This window comes from Lissotriton vulgaris, chromosome 6 (assembly GCF_964263255.1).
Source record: "Lissotriton vulgaris chromosome 6, aLisVul1.2, whole genome shotgun sequence".
Taxonomy (NCBI): Eukaryota; Metazoa; Chordata; class Amphibia; order Caudata; family Salamandridae; genus Lissotriton; species Lissotriton vulgaris.
The window spans coordinates 879,641,592-879,661,330 of record NC_141694.1 but is presented as its reverse complement, the minus strand read 5'-3'; the positions used below and the strand labels follow the sequence as shown (position 1 = coordinate 879,661,330).

The 19,739-nt window shown below is 41.4% G+C and overlaps 1 protein-coding gene across 1 annotated transcript in view; it reads right to left on the bottom strand.

Annotated features, from left to right (window-relative positions):
* SYNE1 (spectrin repeat containing nuclear envelope protein 1) overlaps positions 1 to 19,739 on the bottom strand; it is a 2,319,318-nt gene that overhangs the window by 2,250,156 nt on the left and 49,423 nt on the right. Inside the window, exon 2 of the mRNA XM_086926873.1 lies at positions 17,212 to 17,471. Within this exon, the coding sequence (XP_086782999.1) occupies positions 17,212 to 17,281 (70 nt within the window). The 5' untranslated portion in view covers positions 17,282 to 17,471. The remainder of the gene's footprint in view (positions 1 to 17,211; positions 17,472 to 19,739) is intronic.

The window sequence follows — 19,739 nt, the reverse complement described above, 5'->3', positions numbered from 1 at the left end:
TACTTATGTTTTATATAGTGCAAACTAGACCCAAAGATATTGGGCATCAGTGCGCTTTACATGAGCACCAGTTTCGATACACAAGGACACATTCATTTTTGTTAGGCACAGGGAGATTAAGTGAATTGCCCAGAATCACAGGATTTTGAGTGTCATTGCCGAGACTCAAACCCAGTTCCCCAGCTTTGAGGTCGACAGCTCTAGCCGTAATGCTACATCGTCTCCCCATTTTTCCCTATTGTAAGCCTTTTCTCTCCAATTAATTTACACTGGGTTGCCTTATTACATTTAATAAGTGCTAACTTCAGATAAGGAGGAAATAGAGATATGCTGTTTACACTCAAAGGAATTGTAATTTAAAATCATCTTTAATGCTATAGTAGGGATTTAAGTCATAATTCTGAAAATGTCACTTTAAGAAACTTGCGGTACAAAAGGGGGTGGGGGTGGTAATGGACGGAGCATCTGAACCAATCAAACACTCACACCCAGTCAAAAGATCTGGGTTTAATCCATCACCGTTCTTTAGCCCACTCTGCCACCCCAGTTCAGACATGGCTATATGCAAATCAGTCTGACCCTGTGCCTCATGGGAACAGTCCAGCACGAACTGCCAAGCCATGCCTTCCCTGGACCGGAAACAAGCTTCCGAGGACCGGTTTCTGGCATTCCAGCCGTCTTCAGCCCGGCTTGCTTGAATCCAGTGGCAAATTGAGCAAGGGACTCACGTCTGAGCATACCCTGCCACACTTATGGCGGCCAAAAGCGGTACAAAAGGGGGTGGTAATGGACGGAGCATCTGAACCAATCAAACACTCACACCCAGTCTAAAGATCTGGGTTTAATCCATCACATCCCATGAGGCACAGGGTCAGGCTGATTTGCATATAGCCATGTCTGAACTGGGGTGACAGAGTGGGCTAAAGAACGGTGATGGATTAAACCCAGATATTTTGGCTGGGTGTGAGTGTTTGATTGATTCAGATGCTCCGTCCATCACCACCCCCTTTTGTACCGCTTTTGGCCGCCATAAGTGTGGCAGGGTATGCTCAGACGTGAGTCCCTTACTCACTTTGCCACTGGATTCAAGCAAGCCGGGCTGAAGACGTCTGGAATGCCAGAAACCGGTCCTCAGAAGCTTGTTTCCGGTCCAGGGAAGACATGGCTTGGCAGTTCGGGCTGGACTGTTCCAATGAGGCACAGGGTCAGACTGATTTGCATATAGCCATGTCTGAACTGGGGTGGCAGAGTGGGCTAAAGAACGGTGATGGATTAAACCCAGATCTTTTGACTGGGTGTGAGTGTTTGATTGATTCAGATGCTCCGTCCATCACCACCCCCTTTTGTACCACTTTAAGACACTTGGCATTTTCTTATCCCAACCAAATGTGCATTTTGCCCTTATCCTGGGTCATATGACTGTGAACGGCTCTGCTGTTGGGGTTTTTGTATTGCTTGTGGACAGTGATACAAAGTGGGTTCGGGCGTGGCCAGGATGGGCCATCCTGACAGGATGAGTGGGAGTGGCTGTATGCAACCCCACCTAGACTTCAAAGGGGTCTGCCTATGGCACTCACAAAGGAACCTGACACCAGGCGTGCTCTTCTTTTGTCACTCCCAACAGTTTGTAATGTTGACCGGGGAAAGGAGAAGAAGTTTCCAGAACAGTGTTGGAGGTGTGCCAGGAAATCCTCCAAAAAATAGCTTGCACCAGGTATATACTGGACCTCCAGAGCCACCCACCAGAACAGTCCTGGACCTATGGAAGATTCAGAGGATGGACTGCCCTGCTGCTTGAAACACTGCCTTGCTATCTGAGAAGTAGGATAGGATCTGCTTGCGTTCTTCCCAGGCTACCCAGAGTGAAGAACAAGGGTCAGTTGGATGACCTCCTGTTTGAGTGACAGGGACACAACAAGCTACAAATGACTCCCTGCTACTGCCCAGCTGGCCCGTTGGAACTGAACCTGCACTTGGACCTGCCTGAGCCCTGCAGCTGGCCTCTGCTGGAAATAATCCTGATCATCAAGAGGTGTCTCTTTTGTCCTCACCCTTGGGTGGCACCGACATGCTCTTCATGCTGAAAGCTTCTTACTCACAGCCTCCTCCAATGTGAACAGAACTCTTCACGCCGGACTTAAGAAGGTAACTTTTCAGTAAAAGTAACCGGTCACTGTATCCTCCCCGTGCTCCATCATTGTTGGTTTGAACATCTGACTTTCCCTCGGTCTACCATGATCAGATGACCATGATTGGAGCTATATGCTTTTAGTCTTTAAAAACGTTAAAATAGAATATCTCCGGCTCTTCTGATTGGATTTCTTCTTGTGGTGTATTTTCACTTTATGGCTTGTGTGCTGCATAAATACTTTATACATGGTTTCCAAGTTAAGGCTGACTGAAATTAATTTAGTGACTTTTGTGGCTTACTCTGACAAGAACTGTGGTTGTTGCCTGAGTAGGGTTTCTACCCTCCTTCAACCATTAACCCAATTGTTTACACGTTTACTATTATTTCACGCAATACAGTGCAGCAAGGGAACCTGCAGCCCTGTATTGAATGGAAGGAAGAAAGCAGAAAGGCTCAATATTTACAGAGGTGTGAAGCATTTCTGCTCTCTACTTGTGCAGGTGCACTATATGCTGTCTAGCGCCAACCAGGGAATCCCTGCGCCATAATATAGGGGTGCCTACATTATGGGCAGGTTTAGCTTCGTAAACTGGAATTTGCATCAAATCCATAAGTGGAGCCTTGGCGATCCTTGTGAATCCACTCTTGGATTTGACATAATTCCAGTTTGCCTACCAGCTCGCAATTCAACATAAAGAAGCACAAGCCACATCGTTAAAATTACATTTCTTTACAAAGCCATGCAAGGTGGCACAAATCACCACTTTTATGGCTTTGTGAATCTTTCTGAAGCATTTGTGTTGTCCTTGCATCACCTTAGTAAATCTGGGCCCGATTCTAAAGTATGTCAGTAACAAACTACCCAGCAAAGGCTGGGATTCAGAAGTTGCTCATTGGCGAAATGTGGCCGTTATCCAACGTACGGAAAAGTGAATGAGATGAGGGGCAGTTGAGTGTGGTTTTATTATCTGCACAATAGAACAGTGGAAAGCATCAAGGTCTTCTCTACAATGCTTATTACGGTATGCTTACTCCATTGATTTTATTAGGCCTTTGTTTTTAGGCCCCCTGTTTTGGTATGGCAAAGTGTGTTCAAGTGCCTGGATGCTTTGAACCCTGGTTCATTGCCAACTAGCTTAACTGTAGTTCAAGCTCCTTTTCCTAGGTATGCCCTCCAAATTCAGTGTTGAATGGTGCAGAGAATGAGGGGTTTACAAAGCAATGAAACAAACTTCTCAGATACTTGTAATTCTCCTGATGATTCATGTGAGTGTATACTACTGTCAACATCTCAAGGGTTGAGAAGCCAGTTGCAAAGTAAATATAGGCAAACCGGGCACTCCGACACAGTATTATGAGGAGGAGATTTTAACACCATATTGGAGCTAGCTAGGAGAGGAACACCACCTAGGTTGCTGTCTGCTTTGGCCAAAATGATCAACCACATAAAAGAACATGACTATTAGCTTGACAAATGGGGATACATATCCCCTCAGGCAGCAAAGTATAGTTTCTACTCATCAGTTCACGACAAGCACTAGTTAATTGACTATTGGCTCACCACAAGAGACATCTGCTATATGAGTGCAGGCATCTTCCCCCTACCCTCTCACACCACACACTGTTTGTTTAGAAATGGAGCTCCTGCTGCACATGTGTAAGGCCTACATTTGACATTTGACATGCTGAATGCAGCAGTTAAACAATGAGTTACAAACAGAAATAGTAGAATGCTTTCAAGTTAATTTGGATTTGATATCCAGCCATAGTGGTCTGTGGATGTAATTAAGAATTGTAGCAGCGGGATATGTATAGCTAAGCAATCATGTGATCTCAGACGCATTGGATCTCTATGCTCTACTCACACCCTGTCACCAGAGTATGAGTGAATGGTGGGTTAGTTTGACCATTTAAACTAAGACGAGGTCCCTTTAAGGTTTCACATTGTCACCGCTGTTATATGCCATGGCATTGGGACCACAGACATGTGCAATGTGGGTTAATTATTCCCAAAGAGGTTTAAGATTCATGGGAAAATTAGTAATAATTGAGCTATATGCAGATGACATCTTGTTATATATGCAAGAGGCTAAAACTAACTAACACCTTTCTGGTACTGCGAGAAATTACTCGATTTGGGATCTTAGCAGGCCTCAATATACAATGGAGTAAGTCTATGATATTTAAACATTCACGCCACATTAAGTGCTGTCCAATGGAGTTTCCTCTCCAGTGGAGGTAACACTCATTGAGCTGCTTGGGAATCAACATGTACCGAGAAGCACTGGTAGTGTTCACAGACAACTATACGGTGACAATGGATAGAATATTTGAGTTTGTGAACCACTGGATGAAAATACTGCTTTCTCTGGCTTGAGACATAGTCATTTTAAAAGAGATAGTTCTCCCTCCTGAAACTCCCTTCCAACTCTCATCTTATATACATATTAGCCCTACGTTTGCATTTTTTTGATTGGTCAAATACTAATATTGTGAGACTGATGTGGGTATGCATTCAACTGATGGTGAAAATGCGCACCCTGATGCTGCAATAGGAGGCTGGAGGATTTGTGGTCCATTCACTCAAAGTGTACTTTGACATAGATCAAGCAAGTTTAGCAAATAAATAGTTTCACTGTTCCAGAGGCTGAAGTGGTGGTGCTGTGTTCTCTTAGAACTGTTTTTGTGCATGAGTGGGTGATCTGTGAGCAGGATAAATCAGGTGGGCTGCACCACAAATGCATGGGGTCAATTGGCATGGAAAGTTGTCCTGCTTCGGCTCTACTCCTCATGTGTAGCTGTAGAGGCTAGAGGGGAAACCCCTGGCATTCCTCCGATATTGCAGCTGAAAGCTAGGTATCAGTTGCAAAACTGGGGGTGAACTGTTTAGGAGATTGCTGTGTAGGAGTCTTGAACAGTTTGGCAGACATAGTCCATTAGACATCTTGTTATATTACAGAAGGGAGAGCATACTGAGGGCATGGCTTCTGTACACATTGGTGCAGACATAGGTTGATAGGATGGGCTGTGGTACTAGGCATAGTTGGGAGCAAGACATGGACAGGTACTAACAGATGAGGAGTGGCAATAATATTAGGCACAACCAAAATTAATTTCTCTTACAGCGAACATAGTCATTTGCACTTTAAATTTAGACAGTGGTTTTGATACACATCTGTTAGGTTGCATATGATGGGATAAATGACAAAGTCTTTGCTCGGCGTTCCAAGGGAAAATCTGACATTATTCCCCTGGTGTGATTTTGCTCCAGAGGAATTGACTTAAATGACGCTGGTCAGTGTAGAACCCTCCACTCTAGCAGCATATTATGGTGCGTTACGGATGTCTCTCCCTCTGTGAGACGCAACACTGCCTTGACCTTCCTACTGGACAAACGGCATGTAGCAATATGCATGGGCTAAAGGCCCATCCAAAGACCTACAGACTGGATTAACCTGATTTTCTGTAGTGATGGTTCCCATACAAATCTGACATTGCTCAGTCCTAACCAAAAGGCATAGGGGGCCCTTAGCAGCAGTATCTGATATCCCAGACCAAAACGCAGCAACATTAGAGCCATTCACAAATTTCCAGGTAAATGACGATGCAGGTTCAAATACCCTACTTGGAATATGCATTATTTGGTGTAGTTGAGTCGTGGTGCCAATGTTGAAGGTAACTTATGGAAAGAAAGTGGTGCTGTTCTTCTGCACATGTTGATAATTTATCATTACGGTCTATATTTTACTACTGTGGCGATATATTTTGTTATGTTATATACTGGAAAAAATAATAATAAAGAAATCTATAGTAATAAAATGAAACTTCTTTCCTGGCACGTAAATGTTCATTGCTTTTAACTGTATATTTAAACACATTCAAAGAGTGGTTTGTTTCAAAGCTTTGGAGCTGAATAGGAATGGCAATATTAGGAAACTGTTTCAGCGTGTATGTAATTTTTGTCTTTTCTATCCGTGTTTAATTGCCCTCATTATTTCCTGTCTTACGGCATTGGAGGACTGTTTATCATGCTTTTTAAAATTTTATTGTTTACCCACATTTTATTATTTTTGTTACACAGCTCGCAGCACAGACTTAGCATTTTTAGGTCTACCCTAGGCAGCGCTTGGGATGTCTCTTTGAGACATGCTGTTTTCAGGATATTGGCATAAAGCTCCACCCACTTTCTGTCCATCTTTTTAAATGCCTCCTGTCCATGTCCTTTGGAAATAGTGGCTTTTCATTGGTCAATAGTTTTAGTAGTCCCTCCTTAGTACCGCCTTGTCTCTTCTTGAAACCTCTCATGAGGACAACTCCGGGCTTCAGGCATAACGCACGCTTGGTCCTAAGCAAGGCTGGCAGTGGTTACTTTTCTCACTAGCACATCTCACGTTTATATGAGACCTTCTATAGATTTCCCTTCATCAGCTCCACACAGACTACAACCGAATCCGGAATTGATATAATAATTATTTCGTCACATTTCAAAGCTACTAATTGTATATGTGGACATAGCTATTTGAATGTACTCGTGTTACTGTCTTTCATGTAATGCATTATGGGTAGGGTGGATTTACCATATCTTCTGCAGGGTGCAGTACCATATGTGCCCAAAAGAGACCCAATGGGGCCTCTTTTGGCCACAAATGGTACTGCACCCTGCAACATGGCTAGGTAAAAAACATTAGCATTTATAATGTCAATAACTCCAACTCCAACTCCAACAAATGCAAGACCAAGGTCTCGCATTTGTTGCAAATGAAAATGGTTTTTACTTACGCTTTTTTATAGCATTGGCACTAGTGCTATGCAAATATAATCACTCCACTGCAAATAAAAACAAAAGTAAAAAACATTGTTATATTGAATGCCAACAGCTATTGCATTTCAATGCTTGTCAAGTATGTTGTTCATTTTTATTACACCACTGTCATTTGAGTGTCAAGTGATATTAATTGATCACATGGTATGATTTAGAGCATTTGACACACTTGTTCTTGTTAAACAGAGCACTCATCTAATGGATTGGATTGTAGCAGTTGGCTTTGCTGCTGCATGTAACCTTGGTTTTTCAGTTACAAATACATACTAGTTTAAGAGAAGGTCGCCCTTCAGTTGTACACTATGGTGGTTACACGTATAGATAATGCATGATTCCGTTTGTTTATTGGTTTGGGCACTTTGTTTGGTTCAAACCATGAACACGAGGCACATTATCTAATATTTGATAACATTTTGTTTTGTTAAAATTTTCATGCACAAATTTTGACAGGGTCTGTATTTTTACTTTCCATGACATTAAGTGGAGAAGTGTGGCTCACTGGTTAGAGGAGGCAGACCTGGAAGCAGAGGTCAGCCCGCGACCAGGGTTCAATTCCCGGCTCGGCGGGTCTTAAGTCCTAAAATGTCCACGGACTCGACGATTCTCGCTCCTTTGCCTACTCGATTCACGGGTTCACACTCTGCGACTCTGGGCAATAGCTTGCTTAATCTCCACAATGGCCCCTCACGGTGGGATGCCTGGCTTTCACCTTGTGGATACCCTGCCGGGGTTATCTCACAGGGGAATACCAGGACGGGTTCCCTAAGCAAGCGCTTAGATACCGGGTCGGTGATTTGCGCTATATAAATACATTTACATTTGTATTTCTATTAATATTAAGAAGAAGAATAAGAAAAAGCAGAAATTCCAAGCATTCCGCACAAAATGGGAATGGGCCCTACATTCACTGCCTTATGGTTCTGAGAAAATATTTTGTGTTTGTTTATGTACATGATTGATGTATGCATGGTTGTTCATGTGTTATGTACCTCTTGTAAATGTTATCACATAACATGTAAAGCGCTCTGATACCTCCGGTTCTACATAGTGCTATATAAAACTCAAAATAATAATAATAATCATAATAGTAGGTTTTCATACACACAGGTGTTTAATCACCAGTTTCATTTACTGCAAGTATTTGGTGGATTGTTAACATAATACTGCATCGTTTTATGTTCAACTGTTATACTGCACACAGATGTTTGTTCGATTAGGTATGTCCTCGGTCACTGTTGATCTCTTTCATTATAGTTCCCCTGAGGAAGAGCAGTTTTACCCGAAATGCATTGGGACCATGAATTCCATGTTGAGCTATAAACAATGGTGAACCACCATGTGTGTTTGTTGAGAAAAGTCTGGCTAGGCATCTTGTTGAACTTGTATGTTTAAACTTAGAATGATAACAATGTTTGGATGAATAAATGAATAGTTATGGACAAGTTAAGGATTAAAAAGGATGAAAATACTGAACATGGTATTTGGGTTCATTCATTTTAGTTGGCTGTGCATCTTGGGTCTGAGGACCTGATGACACCCCAGCTTCCTTTAAATACTAGGAGACTACAATACACTGTTAGAATTTCATATGCAGAAACTGGGCAGAAGACATAACCTCGATTACTTTTAGTAAGCACCATCGTAACTCTGAGATGTTTTGTCCTAACACTCACCCCCAAAACATATGCCTCGTCACAATATGTTCTAAGTGAGTTTGTTTTCTCAGGAGTGTAAACTGGGAATATTGAATCCAAAATATTGACAGGTCACAATATTGTACCCACAAAACGGAGGTACAAAGGGCTAGATGTACGACCATAGTATTTTGTGAGTTGCAAATTGCGACGAATTGTGAGTTGCATAATGCTATGTACAACAGTGTCTGAGACATTGATTGCGATTACCAATGGGTTAGCAAATTGCATGCCTCATGAATAATAATGAGGCAGTCGCAATTTACATCCCCATTGGGAATGGCTAGCACTCCCAGGAATGGTGGCCTGCTGGGGTTTTAAAATGCAGCCCGATTTCTTTAAAGGAAACCGGGATGCATTTAAAAAAGAAAAATTAAACTTTTCAGTTTCCTTTTTTACGGACAGGCAGCAGTCCCTGGAACCCCGGCCAGCCCTTAAAAAATAATTGTGCAGGCATTCCCAAAGGGGAATGGGTCCCTGAGGACCCCTTCCTATATGCTAGTGCCTTACCACCCTTCTGAGAAGGGTGGTTAACTGCGAGTGTTTTGCGACTGCAATTACAGTCACAAAACATTTATACATAGATTTGGGAGTCACTATAAGGAAGGGGCGCCCTTGGAACGTAATAGTGAGTCCCTAGCCCTATTTTGCAAGTAGCAAATTGATTAGCGACTTGCAAAATAGGGATGGTACATGGGCCACACAATTTTTGCGGTCGCAAAAAGACCTAAAACCCCTTTGCGACCTCAAAAACAGTCATACATCTGGCCCAAAATATGTAAAACTAAGATTGTATACGTTTTCTGTACCTAACTCTACGTATATGTACCTTGGTGATGTTTATCTACAAGGTGCAATATGGGCAGTTAAAAATTGGAAATTCTTGCCTCCCTCTGTGCACTTAGGTGTTCAATGTTTTGACCCTCGATATTGTGGCCATGAAATTGTGAACCATCGATATTTCGTATTCAATATTCCTACTACAATCTTTCTTTGGGCTTATGTTCTACTGTAATTGCCCATAGATGCACAATGGGTAAAACCCTTTGATACATCAGGTCCGAAGTCCCTACAAGTCGCAAAAATGCATAATTCCAAAGATTCAAAGCTCATCATTTAGATTTCTATAGTGACATGAATACATAATGGGCTAAAGGAGTTAATGTTTTAGCTTGCGGAGTTGGAGTTGAGAATCTACACTGTGTGCACCAGGCATAATAATCTATGGCATCGCTATGTGAAAATACATGTTCAGAGGATGTTACCTTGTCTTAATCAATCCCCTATGTAGAAAAGCTCAATGAAAGGATCTCAAAGGCATACATTTACTGCAGCGGTAATATGTTTGCTTGTTATAAGTACCTCATGTACATACAGCACAGTCCATGTTGAGAGCTTTGATCTACTTCTGATGTTCATTCACTCCTGACTCCTTCTGTGATCAGTGAGTGGACGACATCTAATTACAGCAGCCTTTCGTAGACTGCCAAGAGAGTCCTTTCAGATACCATGATAAAATGGCAATTGGTATTTATTAAATATGAAAAACAATGATGGATTTTTTAAAGTACAGTAAGGTGTATACGAAAAACAATAATGTGTTTCAATGAAATCAAACTCTACTTAACTTTTTAATGTATTAATTCAAATTATTTGAGAGGGCACAGTGCATTACTGGCATACAAAAATAAACATGAGTTGACATTTTCAGTAATGAGATTGTAGATAGATCGGCCATTAATTAATAAAGCATGAGTTTTACCATCAGCAGGGCCAGCTCAGCATTTCTTCATCATACGGTTGGTAAACCCAGAAATATTTTTGGAAGGGAATATCACAACTAAAATGCCGTAAGATTCACACTAAGTTCTACAATGAGTTATAAACAGGGAAATTACGAATAACTATAGGGTATCTTGTTTTATCTGTGGCACCATAAAGGGACAAGTCCTGTGTGACGTGACAGACACAGAGATACCTTAATAATCCCAGCTATTTCCATATTACTAGGGTTTCATCCTTTAAAGCACCAAATGCCACAGGGGTATTCTCCCGGACTTTTCTGCAGTAGGAACCTTTGCTGTTCGTCTGAGTGGATTTTCAGAGTTTCGTGGCTGAAAGTGTTTTTTTAGTTTGTTTTTTCTAAACAATGGAATTGTTGTGAACTTAGCAAGCATTTTTTTCATTGACACTGAAGAATAAGAGACAGCAAAATACATTTATAAAGTAAGCTAATCATCACAGTGTTTTTTTTCACAGCAATTCCTATTAAATATATTTCCTGCGGAGACAGCTTAATAGAAGCAATAGAAGCAAAAGAACAGCTTCATTAACTGTTTTAATTAATTTCATACAAGAAAAGTGATGTGGGCACTGCCCTCCTTGGGAACTTTAACACATTAATGAGCCCAATGTCCAGTAAACTATCAATGGTAATAGACTGCAATAAACATACATCAAACCACTTGATTAAATATATAGCCTATACGTTTTATACGTTTTTACAAATAAAATATGAGTTATATATTTCCTTCTTCGCCCCTATTTAATTTTTAGCAAAATCCCTGCACGGTAAGTTAGCTAAACATGTAATAATGGCATTTATTCTCCACTGGGAAACCTACAGTGGGACATGCAGACGTTGCCACTAGTATAGGACAAGAAGTTGGGTTCTTGAATGGGGGGGGGGGGGGGGTGAACCCCTTCTCAAGCAACAATCACAATACTTGTCAGGCTGATCCATAAAAGTCACTAAATTATCCTGTACTTAAACTTCTGATGGCTTGGCATAAACACAGTCAGGCTCAATTTAGAGGCAATGTGCAAATGAGTTATACAGCACACAAGCAGTAATAAGAAAAAACGCACAGCCCCTTTGAAGTACAAGTGTGATAGGTGACAACTCTACCTCTCTCATCCTTACTACATGGCCTTTCTGACAGCATCTAGTCCCCAATCGTATCACTGTCTGGATGAAATATACAAAGGACAGCTGTCAACTACACCTAGTCGTGTGACCCAGGATAGAGGCTGCAAGCTCAAAATGGTTAGGACAAAAAATTGAAACTTTCTTTAAGTTTCATTTTCAGAATTGTAACTTAAAATCTGACTTTAACATTAAAGCGGGGTGAGATTACAGTTAATTTGAGACCAAACTTGAAATTAATACCTGCTGCCAATCAAAAGGTATCACTTATTTAATGTAATAAGGTAACCTAATGCTACCCTAATGGGCAGGTAGTGAAAACTAAATGTAGGAGTTTTTCACTACCAGGACATGTTAAACATAAATATACATGTCCAACTTTTAAATACACTGCTCCCTAACCTAAGGGTTGTTTAGGGCTTGCCTTAGGGGTGGCTTATATGTATTAATAAAAAGGAAGGTTGAGATCTGACAAAAAGTTAATTTTACCAGGTCAAAATGGTAGTATAAAACTTTACAGCAGCAGCAATGGCAGGCCTGAGAAATGTTTAAATAGGCTACTTAAGTGGGTGCCGTAATGGGTGCCTAAGAGCCTCTAGTAGCATTTCATTTACAGGTCCTTGGTACATGTAGTACCACCTTCCTAGGGACTTACAAGTAAATTAAATGAGGCAATTGCGTGCAAGCCAATTTGACAATGTGTAGAAGAGTGAGCACAAGGACTTTAGCCTGGTTAGCAGGGCTAAAGTTCACATACTCTTAAGCAAACAAAACTAATTCAGCAAGGGACGGGTGAAGGCAAAACATTTGGGGGACTACCACTCAAGGGTGTCAGGTCTAACAACCAGAGGAATCTAAAAACAGATCATGGGACATGGAGTAACAAACAATAAGGCCCTATTGTGAGTTATGAAACAAGAAAACAGTGGTTCCCAAGGATTACTTTAAAGAAATGTGCATGATATTTGTCGAATACTAGGTCAACATATCCACGGTAACAATAAGGTATACAGCAACAAGAATCAACCAATTGTCTATTATATAAAATATACAAAAACAGTCTTTGCAAGGGTCTTATGTAAATGCAATCAGTTTGTTTATATGTCTCAAGACAGATACAGGCACATAACAGATGTATAGGGTGTTGATGATGCGATGCAAAGTGAGTAGGGATTGAAAAGAATGTTATATACTGTGCAAAAAATATCAATATGAGGTAGACTAGTTGATGTATCTAACTATTGCAATGAATAGTCTCTGTTTGTTTTCTAGTCTATTAATGTAAAAAATCCAATGTGTATGAAATGTTGCCCATTCAGTAATTGAATGACATACAATCTAGGGTGTCATCAAGCTGAGAAGACCTCCTGTGAGTATATGTAATTGGGAGAAAATATGGAAACTAGGTCTAGTTAAGCTGTACACAGGAAAACATGTCAAGGATTAATAAACCATGCAGTCAACTTGCATCCAATGGGTAAAGCTTATTGAATAGATCAATGAAGCAAATCCGGAAGGAGAAACCGCCTCCATGCTCAGCTGATTTACCAATTTTGGACAATGATGACAGTGCATTCTAATAATAAATAAATACATTGTCACTTTGCCAGACAACTGATTTTCTCCTGTTATGTAATATATCTTATTGTTACCATGAATATGTGTACCTAGTATTTCTACAAATATTATATACATTTATTCAAATTAATCTTTGGGAGCCATGTTTTTTTTTGTTCATAGATACAACCAGGTTCCTAGCGGACAAAAAGATCTTGCCCTGACATTGTTTCTTCCATTATGAGTTAGGCATATTTCAGTGTAGAGGTACCTAGTGGCCAAAATAAACTATTCTGATTAGTATCTTCACAACTAAATACACCTATTACGAGATAATTACCATAGAATCAGGAATAAATGTGCTGATCCTTTATGCCAGGTGAAATTCTGCATGACATTTCCTTTTCCATGTAGGTTAAAGCTCACATTTACCACCTGCTCTAAGGAGGTGGTAAATTGGAGAGCGGTGCTGGTACAGGGTAGTTGGAGAGGCAAAAGAGGTGAGAATGGTTGCCAAGGGCAGGGAACAGAGAGAGAAGTGTGCAGTCAGTGGTAGCTGTGCATTCGCGTGCCCCTGCCAAATAGAAGGATGGGTGGGAACTTGGAGCTGAGGCTGGGCTGCTTTTGCTCTACTCTATGAAAGGCATAGAAATGGAATGCTGGGACACTGACTCTAAAAGACTGAGAGAAAAAAGAGCTACTGATGCCTGGACAAGAAAACACTGATACGATGACAAGGAGACACAAACAGAGATATAGGGAGATATAGGGAGAGGGGGAACAAATAAATGTTCACATGGCAACAGGGAAACATAATCATTGATGTCTGGACAGAAAGACATTAACAACAAGATAAGGAGGTATAGACATTTACGGTGTAACAAAGAGAGATAAACTATAAGACAGGGAGACATAAGTGCAGACTGTGGGGCATGGAAGCCCAAACTTTGACACCAATGCAGTTAAAAACATATAATGAGGCAAGGGGAGACTTACCCAGAAGACAGGTACAAACACTGACACAGGGAATCACAAACCCAAGGAGACACTGACATTGGGACATGTGGGACACTGACACCTAGTGGATAATCACTGGCACACGGAGGAGAAACTACCTCTTAGACAACCGGACACAAACAATCAAACTGGACACCCCAAAAACAGTGACACTGACACACCTACCATGCAGAATCGGTGTATATGCCCTTGTATAAAAGTATTCTACTGTCCATATGCTGATGATTATTTGGGGCTTCATGGAAGGGAAACTCATTTCTGAGCATATGAGCCACTGTCTAAACACTCATATTGTTGTTTTTGCATGTGTCACCCGAGTGGGACGGGTATTCTCAGACGTGAGTCCAGTGCTCTCCATACCACTGGAATCAAGCTATCCTGGCTGATGATGGCTGATAGCAAGAAACCGGTCCTAGGGTGCTTGATTCCGGTCCAGGGAAGAATTGGCTTGGCAGTTCGGGCTGGCCTGTTCCCTTGAGGCACAGGGTCAAGACTGATTTGCATATGGCCATGTCTGAACTGGGGTGGTGTGGGGAGCAAAATAACGATGGATTAAACCCAGATCTGTGACTGGGGGTGAATGTTTTGTCATTGTGCAACATTCCGTCCATCAATTGTTGTTTTTGCATTTCTCACCCCGAGTGGGACGGGTATGCTCAGACGTGAGTCCTGTGCTCTCCTTGCCACTGGAATCAAGCTATCCTGGCTGATGACGGCTGACAGACAGAAACCGGTCCTAGGATGCTTGCTTATGGTCCAGGGAAGACATGGCTTGGCAGTTCGGGCTGGACTGTTCCCATGAGGCACACGGTCAAGACTGATTAGCATATGGCCATGTCTGAACTGGGGTGGTGTGGGGAGCAAAATAACGATGGATTAAACCCAGATCTGTGACTGGGGGTGAATGGTTTGCCATTGTGCAATATTCCGTCCATCAATTGTTGTTTTTGCATAAACACTCATATGAGTCATGAGGAGGTCACCAGATCTAACCTTCCTTGATATTCCACCTTAGGAAAAGTCATAACTATGCAGAAAATGACCCACTGTGCATACATACATACATACAAGAGTTAGGAACTTTCACATGGCCCAGGCCTCACTGGGGTTCTACTGTAGGGAAATCCATCATTATTGAGTCCATCACACACCGACCACACATGTACAAATATAAGAGAAGCCTGCAAGATTCAAGATTTCAGTGGGATCCCCATAGGAAAACAAATTCATACATTCACAGATCTGCATAGCTGTTGGTGAAAGTTGCAAACCCCATTCCCCCAGGGGGCTCCAGCTGATTTAAACCTGGAACTACTGAGCAAGTCACCCTGAGCTAAAATGTATCTGTGTTAGGTAGATCGTAAAACTCCGCTTCTATACAGGTCTCCATTCCAACTTTAAAGAAACCCACAACTGGCAAACAACACTTTGCTAACAGAGACAGCCTTTAACACCAAGACCATTTAAAGTGAAACTCAATATAATGTGAGATAATATGAAGTAATGTGACAGAACACAGCATGATAAGTCGAAATCCGGTGAAGCATTGCTAGGCTTCCAGATTAAACTCAAACAGACAATCATTGGTTACATCTGCCAAAATATATGGCCTGAGAGCTTACATTTCTAGAGCAGGACTGTTAAAAGAGGGCCCTGCGTTTCAGGGTATCTACATAAAATAAATCTACATACAGTAAGTCCTGGACCTATGATGGTATAAACATTTCATTTCTCTGCATACATTTTGAGAATTCTGGCACAACATGTCTAAATCAAACCAATAATTATAAATGTTTCAAAATGTTACCTCCAGTCTCCACTCCTCTTATTAGCTATGAAGGCTCACCTTTTCCTAAGTCTACAATTGGGGTATTATGAATCAAAATATATGAATTATGTGCATACCTTGCCTTGGCTTTCAGAACAAACTAGGTTATAAAGCTACAAGTGGTTAGTCCTGTAGGCCCACCTTCAGATTTCCTCGAGGATGAGTCGAGGTAACTCATGGTACATCAGAAACTGACAACCTGTGTGCAACTACTAAACTAATGCTTATCTTCAAAGACAGATGAATATGCTTCAGGGGCAACGGAGCGCACTTCACCCACCGCAGAAAGGTGCAATTTGCAATTCTAAACTCAGTTTCAGAAGAGTAAAATCATTACGTCGCAATGTGCAGCCCAGGTTGTAGCAGCGCCTAACAAAAAGTTGCCTTTTCTCGTTTCAATTAAGTAGAAAGAAGGATAACATGTTAACTAATGCAAGAGAGGAGAAACGAAGAGCAACTAATGTATTCTTGATTGCTGATTTATACTCTGTGTTCTAATTACACTACTTTTCTGCAGAGGATTAAAATCTTGTATGCACGTATAGTAAGAAGCTGACTGGTAGTCAGTCTGCCTAGATTATTTTTTTAATGTTTCTCTGTGTGCCATGTTAAATCATTTTCTTCCTTGCGCCAGGAAGACATATCGTAACAGTGTGCTTTATAATAAAATCAAACGGATAAAGAAAAAAACCTTAAACGCTATAATCCCATGCCAACCGGTGTGACTCAGCTATTTTCTCAATTTACCTCTGGTATTTGTATTTTTGCAAAAGAGTATTTTGTAGTTGTCTCACAACAAGTGTCCGCAAGGTAAGTGCCAAATACCGGTACAGTACTCCCTCTAAGCAAACTCCACACCAGATCCTTTAATCCGTCATCAGCGTCAAAGGTGGATGTTAATTTGCTATTGCGTGGCAAAGCCTAGAGATTATTATTCACGACCAACATATCCATAAAGGTCCTAATTATCAGTCAAAAAGTGAGCTACTGTTCCTGCATCTGGATTTACTTGGGATATAGCAGCATTGGAGACTAGACCCGTTCCCGGGTCCCCGTCTTATGCTCATCAAAAGAGTTAATGTGTCCACCCGCCAGTGCCAGCCATCATTCTCATCTTACCTTCCCTCACCTGTTTTTGATTTTAAATATAAGGCAGATAAGAGAGCTAAAGCTGTTGCTAGGCCAGACTTAAAAACGAGGCAACACAACAACAGTCGCCGACCATGTCTCCCTTACCTTGTAGCCTCTGCATCACATTTGCAATATCCCTGGGAGATCTCCCTACTCCATGCCTTGAAGAGGCCATGATGGTGATGTTGGTGCAGCATGCAACCGCACAGTGACAGGATGTTCAGGCTAGGCCCCCAGCTGGATGCAGACGTTCAACTACTTCCCTAGAAACGTGCTGCGTAACTTCATCTTGAGTGGCGCTTCCTGTGCTGGTGTTAGTTCCGCTCAGAAAGCACGCAGTTGTCCTTCCGACGAGCAACAACTGCCTGAAACATGAAACAAGAAATCATATTTTATTTTGATAAACAAAAACTCATGCAAGAAATTCTGCAAAACCTAAGTGCATTTGCATAAGCGCCTCAAAAAGAAATGAAGAGTGCCAGACACAGTGCATAATCGTATCCCTCTTGCCAAAGAAACATTTTATGCTGAAAGCCTACTTAAAAAACAAATGGCGTGTGCCTGCCAGACATCAATATTTTCATGTCAATCCCAGAGGGACAATTTTGCAAATGACAATAGTCCTATTTCGATAGATCTGTGAAACAAATGCAGGCATCGTTCTGGAACATTCTAAGACAGAGCTAGTAAGAAGCTAACCTCGAAAAACAGATATTACCATTTTGGCGAAGAGGAAGTTTAGTGGTAGTTGAGTGTTTTAAAAATAATGCTAGATGGCTTGGCACTTAAACTGAAACAGTTAAAAAGGAAAGCAATCTTTAAGTGGTGTTTCCCTTTTTATGATTTTTGATTGTTTGATTCTGTAAAATACCTCACTATTCCGTTCACTATTTTGAAAGCATTCACTGATTCCTATTCCCTATAGAGCACATAAATACGAAGGTCTTCAACCCCCTTTCGATAATGACGCATATTAACACAATAACAGGTGATTTCACTCAATTGAAAGCTGAGAGGTCACTGGGGGGGGGGGGGGGCAGGGGGGGCAGCTGAACAGCTAGTCACAAATTCAGGAGGCTTATTGAGAAAATTCCATGGCCACTCCCCTTGTCTATTGGTGAAAAGGATGGAATGGAAGCTCTCAGTATGATACATAAACAAGTATTTACAGGTGTAGATATATTATACATGGGATTCTACAATCCCCGTAGAAAAACCCATCTCTAATGTATTTATACTATACACTGTAGTTCCGTAGCTTAAGGGTCTGTGGTTCGGTGTTCCGAACAAAGGTCGTCGGAAATAGACGATTTTGGTGTCAGCAGACCGCAAATCATGAATGCGGTATGTACGAGTGTTTTCGTCTTAATCAATCAATGAGAACATTACGTGTTCAGGGACTTCGTTTGAACTTTCGGGTTCCATTTTGTGAACGGCAGCCATTTTGTGTGGTTGCCCTCACATAGGCCGATGACTGCGGCCGAACGAGTCCTTGGGACACGTACACCTTAGCTGACTCCTGAGTGACCTGGCCGAACTGACTCCCTTGCCCGAGGCTAAACTTGCTGAGCCAGTTCCTTGTTAAACAGCTGGTCAGATAAAGATCAAAGAGCAGGACATGCTGAATTTACAGTACACTGCACCCACCTTTCTATCTTGTTTCTAATCTGTTTCTGCTCCTTCCTTTATGGCTTAATCACTGACTTGGGTTAAGGTTTTATGGTGGGTTTGTCCGGCCTGATTGAACAGGAATATGGGAATGTGCTTGGTCATCTCTGGTGGGCTGGACAACGGAAAATGGGATTGTCGTCATGCGCTACTTTTGAAATGTCACATCGTCATTGGTTGGTTTGTAAGTACTTGATGCTACTTTGGAATGTGATTTTTTGGCATAAAAGACCATGCTCCGCTCATTGAATTTGTGCAGTCTCTAGCGAACCACTCGTGTGTGCTTCGTAGACCTCTGTTCCTGGTTGCAGCCAATAAACTTTGGTCTTTGACGTCAACAAGAAGTATCCCGTGTCTCTGTACTCTAGGACAGGTGAACTCGAAGACATCGGGCGTTTTACCCTGGCGCCGCTGGGTTCTAAACCCCGGTTCTTCAACACATTGTGACACTCCCAATTGTCTATTATAAAGAAATGGCGTAGCCGCTCAACTGCAATAACTTATTGCAGTTGAGTCCTGACAATGCAAAGTCAGAGCCACCAGCCAAGGGAGAAAGGTAGATTATGGGGCCTAATTAAAGAGGTTGTTTAAAGAACGTTAAACAAGATTGCTTTTTTTTCTTCTGCTTTGTAGTCCTAGTTGCACAGTGACAAGCAGAAATGAGCTATTTATGGCAACTCGTTTAATTTCTTCACTTATTAGGTAACTATAGAAAAGTTAGAATCTTTCTGCATGTTCCTACACTTATCAAACTATTGTAAACTATTGTACCTTTAAATGAAAAACGGACTTGTATTAAACTGATTCTAATATCTTTTTTTCAACAAATGTCTAACAGCTTTTTGGATGTGTTTAATTTTGCACTAGATAGTCTAATTGTATTTTCATATTTGCGAGCATACTCTCTCTTAAATATATTCACCAAAGATTTCAGTTGTTTATGGGAAAGGTGATGGTGTGTGGTA